The sequence below is a fragment of the Rousettus aegyptiacus genome, unplaced genomic scaffold, assembly GCF_014176215.1.
Source record: "Rousettus aegyptiacus isolate mRouAeg1 unplaced genomic scaffold, mRouAeg1.p scaffold_m13_p_3, whole genome shotgun sequence".
Taxonomy (NCBI): Eukaryota; Metazoa; Chordata; class Mammalia; order Chiroptera; family Pteropodidae; genus Rousettus; species Rousettus aegyptiacus.
Window position 1 is genome coordinate 139,347,154 of NW_023416306.1, and position 16,270 is coordinate 139,363,423.

The following is a 16,270-nucleotide window of genomic DNA, read 5'->3' on the forward strand; positions in this document are numbered from 1 at the left end:
GTGTAAAACTCAAGGAAGTTTACTTAAATTATGCTAACTTTGCTAGAATTGGATAAATTCCAAGTATGATCTTGATATATACTTGAATATACAGTTTAGTAAATTCACAAAGCTATTAGTACCCTTGTCAGTGAGGCTTGTATGATCCACTCCTTACCCAAAATCAAGACCGTTTCCATTTTTATTTTTAACCCTGAATTGATTGTTGTTAGGTATGAGTTCAAATAAATTGATCCAAATAAATTTATTTCTTCTTAATTAAAACTTCATGTACAAAATCCAAAGTCTTTGTATTTTGTTTTAAAACATTGTATGTCCTTACCTCACACATGGAACTTAGAATCTGAAGAATTTAATTCTATAACCTTACACATTTTCTAATTTATAATAAATGCCTTTTAGTTTTTAGTCATGTCAGTTTGGATCTTCCAGAAGCAGATGCCAAGATGTGATTAAATGTGAAAGAGATTTATTGGGGGGAGGGGGGAGGTACGTCTATGAAGGATAAAGGGGAAGAGAGCAGAAGGTGGGGAAGTCTTCATATCACATTGCAGGTATGACTTCTGTGAAAGAAATGGGAGGATTGGGTAAGGTGGGCTTCATTCGGCAGTGCAGTTCTGAAAAAGCTAGGTGGGGATTTAGTTCCCAAGCAAAGATCCTACATGGGATAGAAATGACCTAGCTCTAGAATTCCCACCATGCTCAGTTAATGGCTGGGAGCATGGGAAAAGCTGGAGGATGTCATTCACTCACACCCATGACCAGACTTAGGGTGATGTGAATGAGACATTCAATTTCGGCACAAAAAATTTTGGCCAAAACCTCGGTAATGGAAATATTTTGGTGCAACATTTTAAAATCAGGATGATCAAAATAGCAAAATTTTAAAGATAGCACTATTTTACTGACTTTTCCCGTTGCCTCAGACTTCGTGGCTCAACACACTGCTGATTCACTGCCTCCTCAAAAGGTAGGTTTTTCACACTAGTATATAAGAATATTGCGTACTTTTACATATAAAACGTGCTTATATGTAATTTTTTTTGCATATCATATAATATGACATTACTCGCTAGCAGGTTCCTTGATCTCGGGGGCCATGTCACAATCTTTTGGGCCTGACACTGTAGGTACTTAAAGGTTTATTGAAAAATAAACGTGGGGAGAAGAGGCGTTGAACAGGAAAAAGCCGCAGATAGCTGTTCCTTCAGTTAATTTCAATTTGTCGAGCCATTCGCAAACACCTTCCTTGTCCTGAATTAGCTGGCCCCAATTTTGGCCTGAGGGTCCGTGTCCCCAAGTTGGGCCGCATCCACACCCAGCCAGCTTTGAGGTCTGGCTGTAGAAACCGCTGAGCGTTAGGGCATCTCTAGAACCTGCCCTCGGGCCACTCCAGGACACAAATTAGTAATTTCCGCCAGGCTGCGCAGAACGTCACCAGCCACAGGCGCTTCCTGTGAGTGCTCAGAACTCCGGAACATCGGGGAGCTTTCCTCTCGTCCACGGGAGAAAACCAACACGGCGACCGCGTCGCTGGGCCGCATAGGGCGCAGTGCCGCCGAGGGCCTGCGGGGGGCGCGCGCGGCCCGGCCCAAAGAGGGCGGGGAACGTGGGGGAGGGTGGTGCGCTCGGCGCTGGGCGCTTCCTGTTCCGGCGCCAAGCGGAGCCGCGCGCTGCTGGTGCTGCTGCTGCTGGTGGTGGTACTGCCGCCGCTGCTGCTGCCGCCGCCGCCTCCGCCGCCACCGTCGCCACTACTGTCGGGCTCCGGTCGGCTCTTCAGCGCCCGGTTCTCTTGGATCCCTCGCCGCTTCTAGACCTTGCTGCGGGCTCAGGTCTTGCCGGGTGAGGCGTCTTCAGCGTTAACTGGGGTCGTGGAGGAGGGCGAGAGGAGCGTGCCCGAGCAGGAGGCGGGCGCACTAACGGAGGTCTCTCGAGTTGCCTTGCGGACGCCGGGGTTAAGCGGTTTTCTCGGTCATCTTCCCCGGAGCTGTCGGCTGGCCCCGAATCGCCCCCGGGGAGAAGGCGTCGGAGGCGAGTGACGTCGCGCCCGACGGGTTTCTCCGCGCTTGACGTCAGGCGTGGCCGGGGGGGGGCGGGGCGGCAGGGAGCGGGCCCGGCCCTTCCCCCCACCCCTGCCAGGGCGGGCGCGACCCGCTCGGAGGCCGGTTCGCTCCGGTTGATCCCGGACTCCCTTTGTTCCTTTGGCCCCGAAGGGGTGAGAGCCGCTCACCCTGTGGCCCCGACCTCCCCCATTAATTTCTTATAAAAGGGAAGAGCTAGGCCTCGATGGATTCTTGGAGGAATCTTTGACCCTCAAGATTATCTGCGGTGTCACAACGTTCTGATCTTTAGTAGGGGAGTTGCTGACAAATCCGTTACATGAATATCCATGACAGAAACTGCTGAGTTCTATAATCGGTTTTCTAAGATTTAGGGGCGCACATTATGCATGATAGGTTATAAATAGCTGGACCGTTTTCCTAATTGAAAACTAAGAATAGTGCTTTTTGATATTCTAATGTCGAGGCATTGCATCATACCTGACCAGAAAATAGTTTTTACAGCATTAATACTAAAGAAATACACACACGGTACTCTTGGTGGTTTCGAAGGCCTGTTTTGAAAACGAACCCTCATTTCGTTCGAAGGTAGCGTTCATAAGTCTTTCAGAAGTTCTTTGTTCAGTAGTGTTCATTGGGCAGGAAAAACAAATTTTTCTTGTTGCTGATGTTTCTGAACCTCCTCTTCAAAACTAGTCTGTCTTAGAAATTTGAATCGAGTTACGGATATCGGCATGTTCTTTTCCTCCAAGAGTAATGGAGAGCATTCTCTTAACCGAAATCCTTGGGGTCAGTGTGTTTTGGAATTGAGAAATCTTTGAATTTTATCTTTAGATTTTAGAATAGTGTGCGTAGACTAGAGATAACACCCCCAGTGTCGGGCAACATCCCCTAATCCAACGTTAATATTCGTGCAGCGATAGGTGTGAATTAATGGAAACTATAAATAGCCTCAGATCAGGTTTTGCCACCAAATAAGTTTTATGCCAAACTTGAGAACGGTTCTTTCATTTTCAGAGGTTTCTGAGTTGTGAACCGCAGATAAAGGTTTGTGGGTCTATAACAGCAGTTGTAAATCTAACATTTGTTGAGTTTTTGCTGTGTGCCAGGCAGTGACCAAGAGACTTGTTTATGTTAAGTCTCACAGCAAACCTCTGAGGTGGATACTATTCCTGTCTGCTTTAACTTCTAAAGTTTGGAGAGCTCAGCTCTTCCAGAGCTAGTCAGTAAAAAGCTGCAGTTTACCTAGTCATACTTTTTCTCATGTTTACTCTTCTAACCATATACTGAATGCCCACCCACTGTTTTCCAAGCGCTATTATTATAGGTACTTGATTGAGGAGTCCCATTTAGTCCCTCACACTACTGGCTGGTTCTTTATAGTTAAAGAAACTAAGATTCATTCAGGTGAGCTGACTAAGACATTCAAACCTTGGTCTAAAGGCTCTCTGCTAAGATTTTCATATTCTTCCCCTTTCTGTAGTACAACCAATCTGACCTACTTGCACTATTATTCACAGATCCTCTCTTGCTTCCCTTTCAGCTTTTACACAGATTGCTCTTCTTTCCCTAAGTCCTTTCTATCCTACCATCCACTACTCCCAGCTTTTTACTCATTGTTCTTCTAGACTCCAAAGGCACTACTTCTCAGGATTCCTCCCCTGATACCTTCCTTGATTGCTTTAGGAGCTCTTTGAGGTACTCCCTTAGTGCCTTCTGCTTACCTCAGGTAACTATTTAAATAGAAGTTCACCAGACACTGTCACCTCCTTATTTGTTCCATACAATACTATTCATTTCCCCAAAACCCAACACAGTGCCTAGCACATATGTCCCAAGAAGTAGCTGAATAAATACAGAAAATATTTCTGAAGTGAGGTGGTTCAAAAGTGATTTTTTAATTATCTTTTAAAGAAATTTAAAATGTTCAAAAACTTTCAAATTCCCAATTTCTTGAGTTGCCCACATGTAAGATAGAATGTATCTGATAAGAGCCAATACTAAAAACGCATATATTTTAATTCAAAATTTATATTTTAGTACCATCCTCCGCCCCAATCAAAGCAATGCAGAAATCTTGATTTCTCTTGGTTTCTCTTAAACATCTTACATATCTATAACACTTTATAGGTTATTAAATATGTTATTTTCAACTGTCTCTGCGCTAGCAGGAATTATAACTGGCAGTTGAGAAAATGGTCTCTGGCTAAGCTTGCCTTTGTCAAAAGAGTCAGGATTGATGTCTACGTTTCATAACCAAGCAGTCACTCCACCACAGTTCAAAATATTTCTTGTCCAATCATCACAAATTTATGAAGTTCAACTTTCTTAAACCTCCCTGAGATTGAATTACTGTTTTGACTCTAAAGGACATGGAAGTTACGGAATTATTTTACTTTTCTAGTGTATGTCAAAAGAAATTTTGTACTCTCTTTAAATTACTATTTTGCTGCTCAGTTAAATGAATGTCTTTCAGATGATGCATAGATCCTGCCATGAAGTGGTAGTGGAAAGTTTTGGAAGGAACAGCTTTGGATAATTCCAGAAAGAAAATGAAAACCAGGGAGGGAGGTGGGGCATTCAAAGTTACATTAATCTCATCTTAATTAGCATAATCCAGATGTTTTAGAATAGTTTTGTAGAAAATCTAGATTTTTTTTTTTACATTCTGCAACTCTTCTCATTGAAACACTAATATTCTGCTTGTTTTTTGTTGTTTTTTTTTTTTTTACCTTTTTATGATGAAAGTATCCCCCAAAATGTAAATTGGAATGTTTCCAGTTAATATGCACACTGTTCATTCTAGGCATGGTGGGAAAGTTACTTTACTATGTAGTGTCATAGAACAGGAAGTAACCTATTGCTAATACTTTTGGTTAGGGCTTTGTTATTTTAATCATAAGATTCTAGTACTTCTTCTATCTTCCAGGATTTGATTTTGAACCTAAATTTTTGAAAGACAGAATTGTGGGTCTGTTTAAGACTCTAACTTACATGTGATAACATATTCTATGACCAGTTAACTTTATATATGGTTTTGGAAAAACTTAAGAAGAAAAAGAGTAATTCTGAAAATCTGAACAGCAAGACCATGTAAAATTGAATGGATTGCTTTGTTAATTCTCAGCTCCAGAATTAATGTGAACTTTGATCTAGAATCATTTTCTGTTTCAGAAAGGCTCACCTTGTTTGAAAATCATATTAATCTTAAGTGTACTTTAAACTCATCATTCACTGATTTCTTAAGGTGTTAGTCCTAAAAATTTACTATTATGCGGTGTAACATTTTAGTATAAAACAAACCTTAACATGGAGTTGAAAGGATAATTATATTTGCTGTGGTTTTTTTCACATTTGAATAAAATGTTTTTTCACATTTGAATAAAAAGCAAGGTTTAGCAGTTGACTTAGTAGGCCTTATGTTCTGTTTCATCATCATGCCTCATGATAACTAAGTCATCCTTAAAAATAAACTCTTATGAAAGGATTGCTCAATATTAAATAATCTGTACATGTAATTAATTGTGTCGGATCAAAAGAGGAAAATCTGAGATCAATTCATTAGATGCCAGAAGAGCTTCTGAAGGAACTTACTGTCTTCTTTGATTTGTTTTAACTAGCAAAATAGGGATAAAGCAACAGACATATATAGAAACTTCCCTAGTGTGATTTTTTAAAATCTCAAACTAAAAATGTGAATTACATTAAACATTAGAAATATTCCCAGGAGAGTTGAGAACAAGACTACTGTGCTTACCACTTAACATTTCATTGTTTAAGTCCTAGTTGATGCAAAAAAAAAAAAAAAAGTTGTGTGTGTGTGTGTGTGTGTGTGTGTGTGTGTGTAAATGGGGAAAAGAAGACAAAATTACTTTTTGGCAAATGCCATACTTTACCTGGAAATCCCAGAGAATTAACTGAAAAACTATCAAGAATAAAATAGTTCAATAACGTCATTGCTTAAAAAATTAATACACTAAAATTTTTAAAAGCCTTTTCCACATATGAACCACTAGTTAGAAAATACAACGTAAGAAAAGAGCCAATTTACAACCACAGGAAAAAGTTTACCAGTTGGAAATCTCAGAAGAAATGTGTAGGAGACCTGTTTTTTTTTTTAAAAAAAAAACAAAAAAAAACTACCAAGTGATAATAAATGACATTTATGGGAGCTAGGAAGACATACCTTGTTCTTGAATGAGAACATTTGATATTTTAAATATATCGAATGTTTTATAAATTTAATGCAGCTCCAACCAGAATACCAAGAGATTTTATTTTATTTTTTTACCAAATGATGCGGAAAAAAGAAATGAGAATGTTCGGGAAAATGTGAGGAAAAGGTAGTAATCATAGGGCAACTGACATTTAAATATATCGAAAATATAAAGCTACCATAATTGAAATAGGATTCGATGATGCTAATTAGTAGAGAAGCATAGAGTCAGCAATACCTGTGGGAAATTATAGAGACCTGTTGGTTAAGAGGCTTGGCACTAGAGTCGGACTGCCTGGGTTTGAACCCCTTCTCTACTGGTCACTAGCTCTGTGACTTTAAACAGGTTAACTTGATAAGTTTCCTTTTCTCCAGTTATAAACTGGAGGTTATAATAGAATTTGCATCTGTAGGGCTCTGGGGCAGTTAAAGGAGATTGTGCACTTAACACTGTGCCTATTCCATAGTAAATGTGCAATAAGTATTACTTGTTAATAGCAGTGGAATGTGTTAAGTGTAGTTTATCAGTTAAGAAAAGATAGGTTATTCAGTAATTATTGTTTGGAAGAAGAACAGAAAGAGTTTAAACAAGTTAAACCATAAAAATACTTAAAGAAAACATAGAGTGAGTTTGGGTTTTTTTCTTAATCTTGGAGTAGACAAGGCCACATGTAGTTCGGAAAGATAGATATATTTGACTACACAAAATTAAAAACATTTAAAGTGCCCCAAAATACCATTTAAAAGATCTACAGATAAAAGGAACTTGGGATAAAACTTTTTCTCTCGTGTATGACAGCTCATTTCCTTACTGTCTTACAAAGCATTTTTTTAAAGATGTGTGCTACTAATTGGTAAAATAATCAAAAGCAAAAAGTACTTACTGTCTTATTCTATTTATATGAAGTCAAAAAACAAGCAAAAACTAAGAAAGTGATTGCTGGTGGGATAGGGAGTTGATTGGAAAGGAGCGTGAGTAAACCTTCTAGAATAAGGGAAAGGTTCAATATCTTGGACAGATACAGTTATCAGAGCTTGTTGACCTGAGCACATAAGATCCTTACATTTTATTTAGTGCCAATTACATTTCAATTTTAAAGGTGATACAGGTAGTCCAAGGACATGAGTAAATTCACAGAAAAAGAAGTGTAAATAGTGTATTAAATTTAAAAGATGCTCTACTTTCTACTTAAATCTAAGTTAAAACAAGATGCTAATTATTAATTTATCATAATTGAAAATGTTTATAAATTTAAAAATAAGTAATGCCCAGTACTAGAAGAGAAGTTAGGGAAAAAGTAGGCAGTGTAAATTGGCCAAGATCCTTTAAATTGGCATGGACTTTAGAGATGGAGTTTAGATGACTACTATTGCTACCTGTTGACTGGAAATTTTATGTCTGGTATTTTTTCCTGGTAGTAGACTCACACGCGAGCAAAAGATATGTTTTCAGACATGTTCACATTATCATTGTTTCAACAACACAAAATGCAAACAGACTTAAACTTGCCATCTGAATGTGTAAACTAAATTATGGATCACTTTTGTATGGTATGCAGCCAGTAAAAAGGGATGAAATTGATAGAGCTGTATGAACTGTTATGGAAATGTTTCCTATATAAAGAAAAACCCTTTACATGAATAACCAAGATTCCATTTAAGTAAAAATAATGTATGCATAGAAAGTTTATTAAAGAATATAAGAAATGGTAAACACTGGTTTTGAAATGTTCCATCTTCCTTTCTTTCTTTCTGTTTTTGTTTTTAGGAAAATGTCTGATGAATTTTCGGTAAGTTGATGCATTTATTCTTTGTAAGATTTTTGACCCTTAAGAAAACAAAATAGTCCTCACCGTGGGGCCATACATCTTTCAGTTTAAGAGAGATGCTTTTTGTGATTCTTGGATTTTGGTGGGGGGGGGTAGTATGTGATTTTGATAGGTTATTTGCCTTAATTTACTTAGCTATAACATTTGAAAATGCATTCTGTAGTATTTATTTCTTTATGAATCCTTACGTAAAAAAAAATGTAAAAATTATTCTATTCTCTTTTAACCTGATATTAATAGTAGCCAACATTTATTGAAAATTAAATACTACATACTACATTAAATGCATTATATGAATTATCTCATTTAAGCCTCAAGTTAATTCTAAAACTGTTTTTCAGGAATGCGGTAACTAAAAGTTCAGAGTATATAACCTGTTTATGGTAAAGCCAGGATTTAAATCCACAGTACATTGATTAGTTGTATTTAGAAAACTTGAGCCTCTGAGGAATTTGCATTGTAAAGTTGATATTTGAGGTAACCCCACAAGTTTTGTTTTAAATGAATTGTTTTTAAACTGCACAGCTTGACTTTTGAAGTTGTTATAGAGGTATATAATCCCTGACCCTATAGCTTACTATCCTTTATGGGTTTTTAATCATGTTTGGCATGACTTGTCCCTAAATAAAATCAGTAAGACATGCCTGTTTTGTATTCCAGTTGGCAGATGCGCTACCTGAACACTCCCCTGCCAAAACCTCTGCTGTGAGCAATACAAAACCTGGCCAACCTCCTCAAGGCTGGCCAGGTTCCAACCCTTGGAATAACCCAAGTGCTCCACCTTCTGTGCCATCTGGACTCCCACCAAGTGCAACACCCTCCACTGTGCCTTACGGACAAGCACCAACAGGAATGTATCCCTCCGTGCCTCCCACTGGACCACCTCCAGGACCCCCAGCACCCTTTCCTCCTTCTGGACCATCATGCCCCCCACCTGGTGGTCCTTATCCTGCCCCAACTGTGCCAGGCCCTGGCCCCACAGGGCCATATCCTACACCAAATATGCCCTTTCCAGAGCTTCCACGACCATATGGTGCACCCACTGATCCAGCTGCAGCTGGTCCTTTAGGTCCATGGGGATCCATGTCTTCTGGACCTTGGGCACCAGGAATGGGAGGGCAATATCCTACCCCTAACATGCCATACCCATCTCCGGGGCCATATCCTGCACCTCCTCCCCAAGCACCAGGGGCAGCACCACCTGTTCCATGGGGTACTGTTCCACCGGGAGCTTGGGGACCACCAGCACCGTATCCTGCACCTGCAGGATCATATCCCACACCTGGACTCTACCCCACTCCCAGTAATCCTTTTCAAGTGCCTTCAGGACCTTCTGGTGCTCCACCAATGCCTGGTGGCCCCCATGTAAGTATTTAATTTGTTATTTAATATGTACTAATAGTCATATAAGCATAACTGAACAATCGTCTCCAGTTTGGGATGGAAGATTAGCAAGCTTTTAAAACTTTAAAAGAAGGGGAATGTGTGTGGGATTGTGTAAAGAGTAAATATCAGATTTCAGGTAAAGCATTTAAAGGGATAAAAACACAAATTAGGTGCTCCCAGTACTAAAACTGGAAAGAGAAATTTCCCAAAGATCCTTGAAGCCTTTGTAAGGTAGTAAGCATCGACCTCATCAGCATCCTTGAGGTAAACTCAGAGATGTGTTACATTGGACTTCTTAAAAACATTCCTCAAGGTTTTATAGCATCATACCAAAGCACAGTTAAATAAAAGCAATTTCTGCCTATCCGGCTTGATATAGAGGTAGATTTTTGGGGCATCTAGGGCCGTGAGTATGTAATATTGCCCAACTCTCATGCAACTTTCTGTAGTGTCTTCCAGCCATGGTTTGGTTAGATCCTTAGCAGCATTCAGCTTAAGATTATACCATTCTTCTGCATTTGTCAGTTATGTGTGTAATGCTTCATGCTTTATTGTCAGCCATGCTCTAGTAGGGTGTACATCTTAATTGAGGAGCCTGTCTTGGACATAGGATCAAATAGAAAAGCACCCCACTTCTGTGAAGTAAGCCAAGTAAGTAGTCAAACACAGTCAAGCTTCTCCTTGAGGAAAAATGTCTCTTTACTATTAAAGTAATTAAATCAGACATCCCACCTCAACTGTTAAGGGAAGGAAATCTTCACAAAGTGCCCCCTGGGGCTTCCTTTCATTAGTGTAACTTCCTGTTGTATATATTCTCTAAAAATTTCATAAAGTGCCAAAATAAGTGAGATGACTTGCTCTTTGGCTTTATTAAGCAATAAGTCTAAGCCGCAGCCAGGAGTTAGTAAACTCCATTTACAAAATCTAGAAGTTTACTTTTTTTTTTTTCTATTGCAGTCTTACCATTAAGTTAACAGTGGATGAAGAGATGACGCTTTGCTTTTTGAAGTACATATATATGCACACGAATGCATATATAAAAATTGCTGGTTTCACTATTCTTAGAGGGCATTCATGAAAGAACAACTCTTGCACCTCTCAGAGAAGATATCTGCCTCTTGTACTTGGATGTATAGTATATCAGATGGATACAATCAGATAAAAATGTAAAGTAAATCAAATGTGATTTTTATTCGGTTTTTATGGAAAGTTAAAGTAATTATATTAACTAGCTCTTTGATACAATTTGTTTAAAACAAATTTTGGATCTGTTTAAATTATGAAACTGCATATTTAAAAATCTAGGATGATGTGGATTATTGTTAGAATCTGCAACCTTATGGGCAAATTATTTCAAATATTTTTCTATAATCACTTTTCCCCCTAAACACACTTTGGAAACATTCATATTGTTGTAATTTAAACAAATGATGATGCCTCAAAGATCTTGAGCTGCTCTGTAGGATAAATAAGCCTGATCCTCTTGTTTTGGATATACATTTTAAAAGTAATTACTGTCAGATGTTGAGTTCATTAGCCTGGCAGTATTCGTTTTTACCCTTGAGATTTTGGTAGAAATGTTTCATTTTGAGTTCATCTAATTTGTTTTATTTTTAACCAAGTGGGTCATACAGCTCTAAAATCTGCCATTTATGGAAACTTTTTTCTTTTTAATACAGGCCAATACATATGTAAATTATGTTCTTAGAGAATTGGTGATCTCTTTGTATTGCTTTAGAATAGATTATGAGATGTCCATATTGCTTTGGGAAGAGCTCAAGGAAGGTAAATAATTCTCTCCTTTGTTTTGAACCCCAAACTAGAGGAAACCCTAGGAGTTGCTTCATAGTGACAAGTAATTGCATTCCCACAAAACACTCTTCTACCCAGACTCTTCCATATAGCCCCCTCTCCCTCAGTTCTTTAGGAACGTATCCCTTAATTCCTCCCTGATACGGAAAACTGGCACGCTAGGGGTCTGTCGTAAACACATATAGCAGTTATGTTAGAGAACTTTAGTCACACAGGCATAACTGTTCACTCTGTACAAGTGAGATCAAAATATGTATCTGTCTTTCAGAGTCCAGTTAAGCTGTCATTGTCTTCTTGCACAGTTCTCTGGATCTGTAAAGTGCTTATGGCTAACAGTTCAGTTCTGTATTTGTTGACAGGTAAATAGGTAGAATTAAATGCCATCTTTAAAAATTGTCCTCTAGCTCAAACACTGAAAATAATAAAGTGTAGATCTCTGCAATTGAATTTGAAGAAGTGTGATTGTATTACTTAAATAAGTTTTGTTTGTAACCACTAAAATAGCCCCTGTAATTTTTTGGCTCCTTATCTTTAAATCAGATTCTTAGATTTGGGATAGAACTGACCACATTATTTGTGAAATAACATTTTGAAACTTCGAATATATCCATTGGGTTACTTAAAATGTGTTGTGAATTTCTTGACCAGTATAGGAGAGATTTATGCCGGAGCTCTTGTTTTTGCTTAGAAATAAAATATATAGTGGTTTATTTTTCTTATAGTTAAAATGTCAAGAATGCCAAATGCTGCCAGTTTAATGGTTTGATAGCTACCTCCTTTTAAGAAAGCAAGATGGCCACCTTTGAGAGGAACATCTCTTTTATGTAGATGATAGTCAAGCTTTGATAATTGAAACTAATTTGTTTAGATATTTGCTTACTGGTAAATGTTGTTAGATGGCTCTTACATAGTGGCACAAGTGGTCTTTTATTTACTTCCTTGCAAGGACAAGTGGCAGCTATCTACAATACTTTAGAATCTGTCATCCAAGTAGCCTCCAATTTACAAGGCAGATAGCCTTGGAAGTTGTCATAAATTATCAGTCATTATCCTGTCAGCTAACTCTGGAGGGATAAGATGATAGGAAAAGTAAGATAGCAAAGATCTCTCTCCTTATGGTTATTTTGGTTGTGCTTCATTGGGATAACTTGACAACTCTGGCTTTAGATGCATTATGTAACATAACACTAGAAAAGATAAGGTTTGACTAAAAGAAAAGGTAGCAAGTTTAGGAATCTATATCGTGTCCATTTATTATCAAAGAAAATCTTTTACCTAAAGGATTTGTAGGACTATAAACACAAGATTTGGAATTGCTGTTACCAATAAGTATATCAACTTTGCTAGTGATCCATACTGCTCAGTGTGCCCTAGACAGTACTGCTTTTTTAACTTTTGCTTTTCAAGGACTTTCCAGGTGGTATTAGGAATTTTTTTTTTTTTAACATAAGAATTGAAAGCAAAGGGAACAGAATTTGCTTTTATATTTGTAATTCTTTAGAGAAGGTTCTTAATCCTCTTGGGTACTCTGGGGCAAAAGTATTGTTAGGGGTGGAATTATGGAGGAATGGGGAAAGCATCTAAGGAAGATTTTTTTCTCTTTACAAGGGAATAATTCACTTTCAAAATAAGTCATGCTAGGCTAAGATCAGTTTACGGAAGACCTCATTACAAAATATGTTTGGTCTGAAAGAAATATGAAGTGTGGAATATGCTGGTATTTGGACTTTCACAGCAAGAATTTTAAAATAAATTTGATATAGTTGAGATATGTTGAAGAATAGTGTTTTTGGAGTTAGAATGTTAGACTTTGAAATGTTGAACTCAAAAATGACAACGAAGAATTAAAATGTAGACCTTAGTTCCTCATTCACACTCTTGGTTCTCAAGAGTCAAGGCTCCTTAAAGGAATATTTAAAATACCTTGGCTTGTTTTTACTAAACTCTGCCTGACACCTTGTCATGCTTTGAAGGTAACTATTGACAACTCTGACTCCACAGCCCTGTTTTGTTTAAAGTGATATATTGATTATTTAGAAATAGACATTTTTTAATTACCCAAGGGAATCCTTTCTTCTTTGTTCATTTTATTGTTTATTGTTTTCAGGAGAAAATAATAAATAATAGGGTAGAAAAGAAAAGGAGTAAATATTTGGCCTTAGTGTGTCACACCACTACAATGGAATGTTGGAATATTTTCTGTAAAAGGAAGTCAGTTGTGCCCATGATATTTTACCTCATAAATAATTAGTGCTACCTGTATGTACTCAGATGTATAGCTTTTGAAACTGTGTAGATGAACATAGCTCTACTCAGTTTCAATTAAAATATCTTACCTAGTTTGCATTATTGATCAGTTGCTATACTTCTAAATAATTAATGCCATGTCTTCCTTCCTCACCTGAATAATCTAGTGCTAACTTTATAAAATGCAAGGGTTACAAACCCTGGAAATTAAACCTAAACACAGAGTTAAAGTTTTTGAAAAGCAGAAGGCTAAATTCAGATGAATCACACTGATGCAGTGCACTATGCATAGAAAGTGGTGGGTGGCTTTCAGGGAAGACTATAATTTAATCTTAATAGAGCAATATTTAGTACTGAAGACAGACACTGTTCTTTTTATTTTCAGAATTCTGCCAAGAAAAAAACAAATGCCAATAAAATAATCAGTGTTAAAGAAATGACATGCAATCTTTTGGCTGTAGACTACATCTGAGAATTGCATTTACTCAACAGACACTTAAATTTCTGTGATCCAGATGCTTTCCCCAGATGCCAGAGATAGAGAGATGAAGAGAACGCCTGTCTTTGGGAGGCTCACAGTCTAAGGGTGGTGTTACAGAATTCATTAGTACACCCATGATTAGTTTACATAGATAAACATTTTGGAATTGCTGCTGGTAGAAAGTATTGACCAGCCTTTGGGCATTTTAAAGAGCAAAGTATGGTATACCCTTTTTTTTTTTTTTTTTTTAAGTAAGAAATTAATGTGTTACAAGATTGTACTTTCGTCTGTGCAACTTTTCAAGTATGCAAAATAATGGGATGTTTTTCCCCTTCACTTTTCCCCTGGTAAAGGCACTTGCACTGCCTGTCACTGATTAGCAGATACTGATTTGTTGCCATTAAGTAAACTTGACTTCTGCGTGCTCTGTAAAGGTTTTTTGTATTCTTTTTCTTGATATTGTGATTTTTTCATTGACAGTAATGACAAATTTAATGTATGTAATTGTCTATGCATTTTAAGTTAAACTGCCTAAAATGTGATTTGAGACATATACATTTTTTTTTGTATTATGAACTATAAGCAATCTGTTTGAGACGTTAGGTTTTATCACCTGCTGCTGTATTTGTAAACAAAGACAAATGTTGCTTTAAGAAGTAATTATAATTAGGAATAGTCTATGGATGTAATACTTGATATTTTTTAAGATAAACTTGTTTGCCTTTGTGTATTATACCTGAAAACGTTTTTTAAAATGTATTTTCATGGTTTCACAGTTTTTCTATGTATTTTATTGTTTAGGCCCAATTCTGGGCTTTCCTGAGCAACTCCAGAGCCTAATTAACTGCACATTTGTCATAAAGAATGGAAAGAGGGCCTGAGATGCCCCTCTATGTATGACCCACGTTCACTAAGGCATTTATTTAAATATGCTGTCTGGGAACGGCCCTTCTTCCACAAACCGTCTTTCAGCAACATGATGTCCAATGTGAGGGTTTCCTCTTCTTCCTTCAAGGCCAGGCTATTCTTTGTAACCAGGTTATCTGTATATACAAAGTTAGGGACCGTCCCTTATCTGCCCCTGCTGCCACCACCCACACTTTCTTTTATGAAAGATGGTTCTGCTCTTGCCTTAACTGCTATGCCTTTAGTGAGGGTTACGTTATTAAATTTGGTATAGTTTGCCATTTCCTTTCCATAGGAATTTGCTAGCCTTTCTTCAACCCCAGTGCCAGGAGGACTATGAATAAGTGTATTTGTAGTACTTCCTACTTTGGAAAGGGAGTTCTGTTTTTTGGCTTATAATTGGACAAAATGCAACTATAAATTTTTAAATTGCATTGAGTGTCTTATTTCATATCCCCTAAAAGTACCCATCCAAAATGGAGCAGTGAAATACAAGACCATTCTGGAGCAGAGCTGTTTGTTCCCCACATCATTAAATGACATTTGCTTTAACAAACATGTCCTTCCCTGGGTATTTGACCCAAGCAGGTTCTTTTTTTTTTTTTTAACCACCATTTTGAAACTTAACAATCTTTTTACAACAGCTCTCTAAAGCAGTATAGAATCCTACCTAGTAGTTCACTTATTTTAAATAAGAATACAACAGAATTTCAATACCAGAAGAAAATTTGGTCCATCCCAGAGAGTTTGTTTCTATAGCATGTGAACGTTATTCTCATTTGGGCAGCTTTTTATATCGATACATTAAACAGTTTACTTTCATGCTGTTTTTCCAGTGCCCTGGGGTTTCAGCTGAGGCAGGGACCAAGCAGGTAGGGCTTATTCCCTCTCTCCTCCCTTCTTTCACTAGAACAATTCCACTCACTTTATGTATTTTCCTCCCTGTCTTAGCTATTTAGGGTTGCCATAACAATATCACACACTGGGTAATTTTAAACAAAAGCAATTTCTCACTGTTCTGGAGGCTAGGAAGTCCCAAAATAAAGACGCTGGCCAATCGATTCCCCAGTAAGGGTACTTCTTGGTTTGCAGATGGCTACCTTCTCACTGTGTCCTCATCTGGTAGAAAAAGAGGAAACAAGTTCTCTGTTCTAATAAGGGTACTAATCCCACATGAGGGCACCTCCCTTATAAACTTGTCTAACCTAACTACCTTCCAAAGGCCGCATCTCCAAAAAGTCGTTGAGATGAAAAGGTTTGTTGCTTTTAAGTTGTAAAAACTGAGTAGATGATCATGTTTCCTAGTTGAGGTTTGCTAGAATAATCATATTCA

The 16,270-nt window shown here is 37.7% G+C and overlaps 1 protein-coding gene across 1 annotated transcript; it reads left to right on the plus strand.

Annotated features, from left to right (window-relative positions):
- Positions 1-1,640: 1,640 nt before the first annotated feature.
- Positions 1,641-15,635, plus strand: MAPK1IP1L (mitogen-activated protein kinase 1 interacting protein 1 like). The gene is made up of 4 exons (XM_016132810.2): positions 1,641-1,842; positions 8,045-8,066; positions 8,766-9,470; positions 10,449-15,635. Exons 2-4 carry the CDS (start codon positions 8,049-8,051, stop codon positions 10,458-10,460), a joined length of 735 nt encoding a protein of 244 aa, XP_015988296.1. The 5' UTR covers positions 1,641-1,842; positions 8,045-8,048; the 3' UTR covers positions 10,461-15,635.
- Positions 15,636-16,270: the final 635 nt, after the last annotated feature.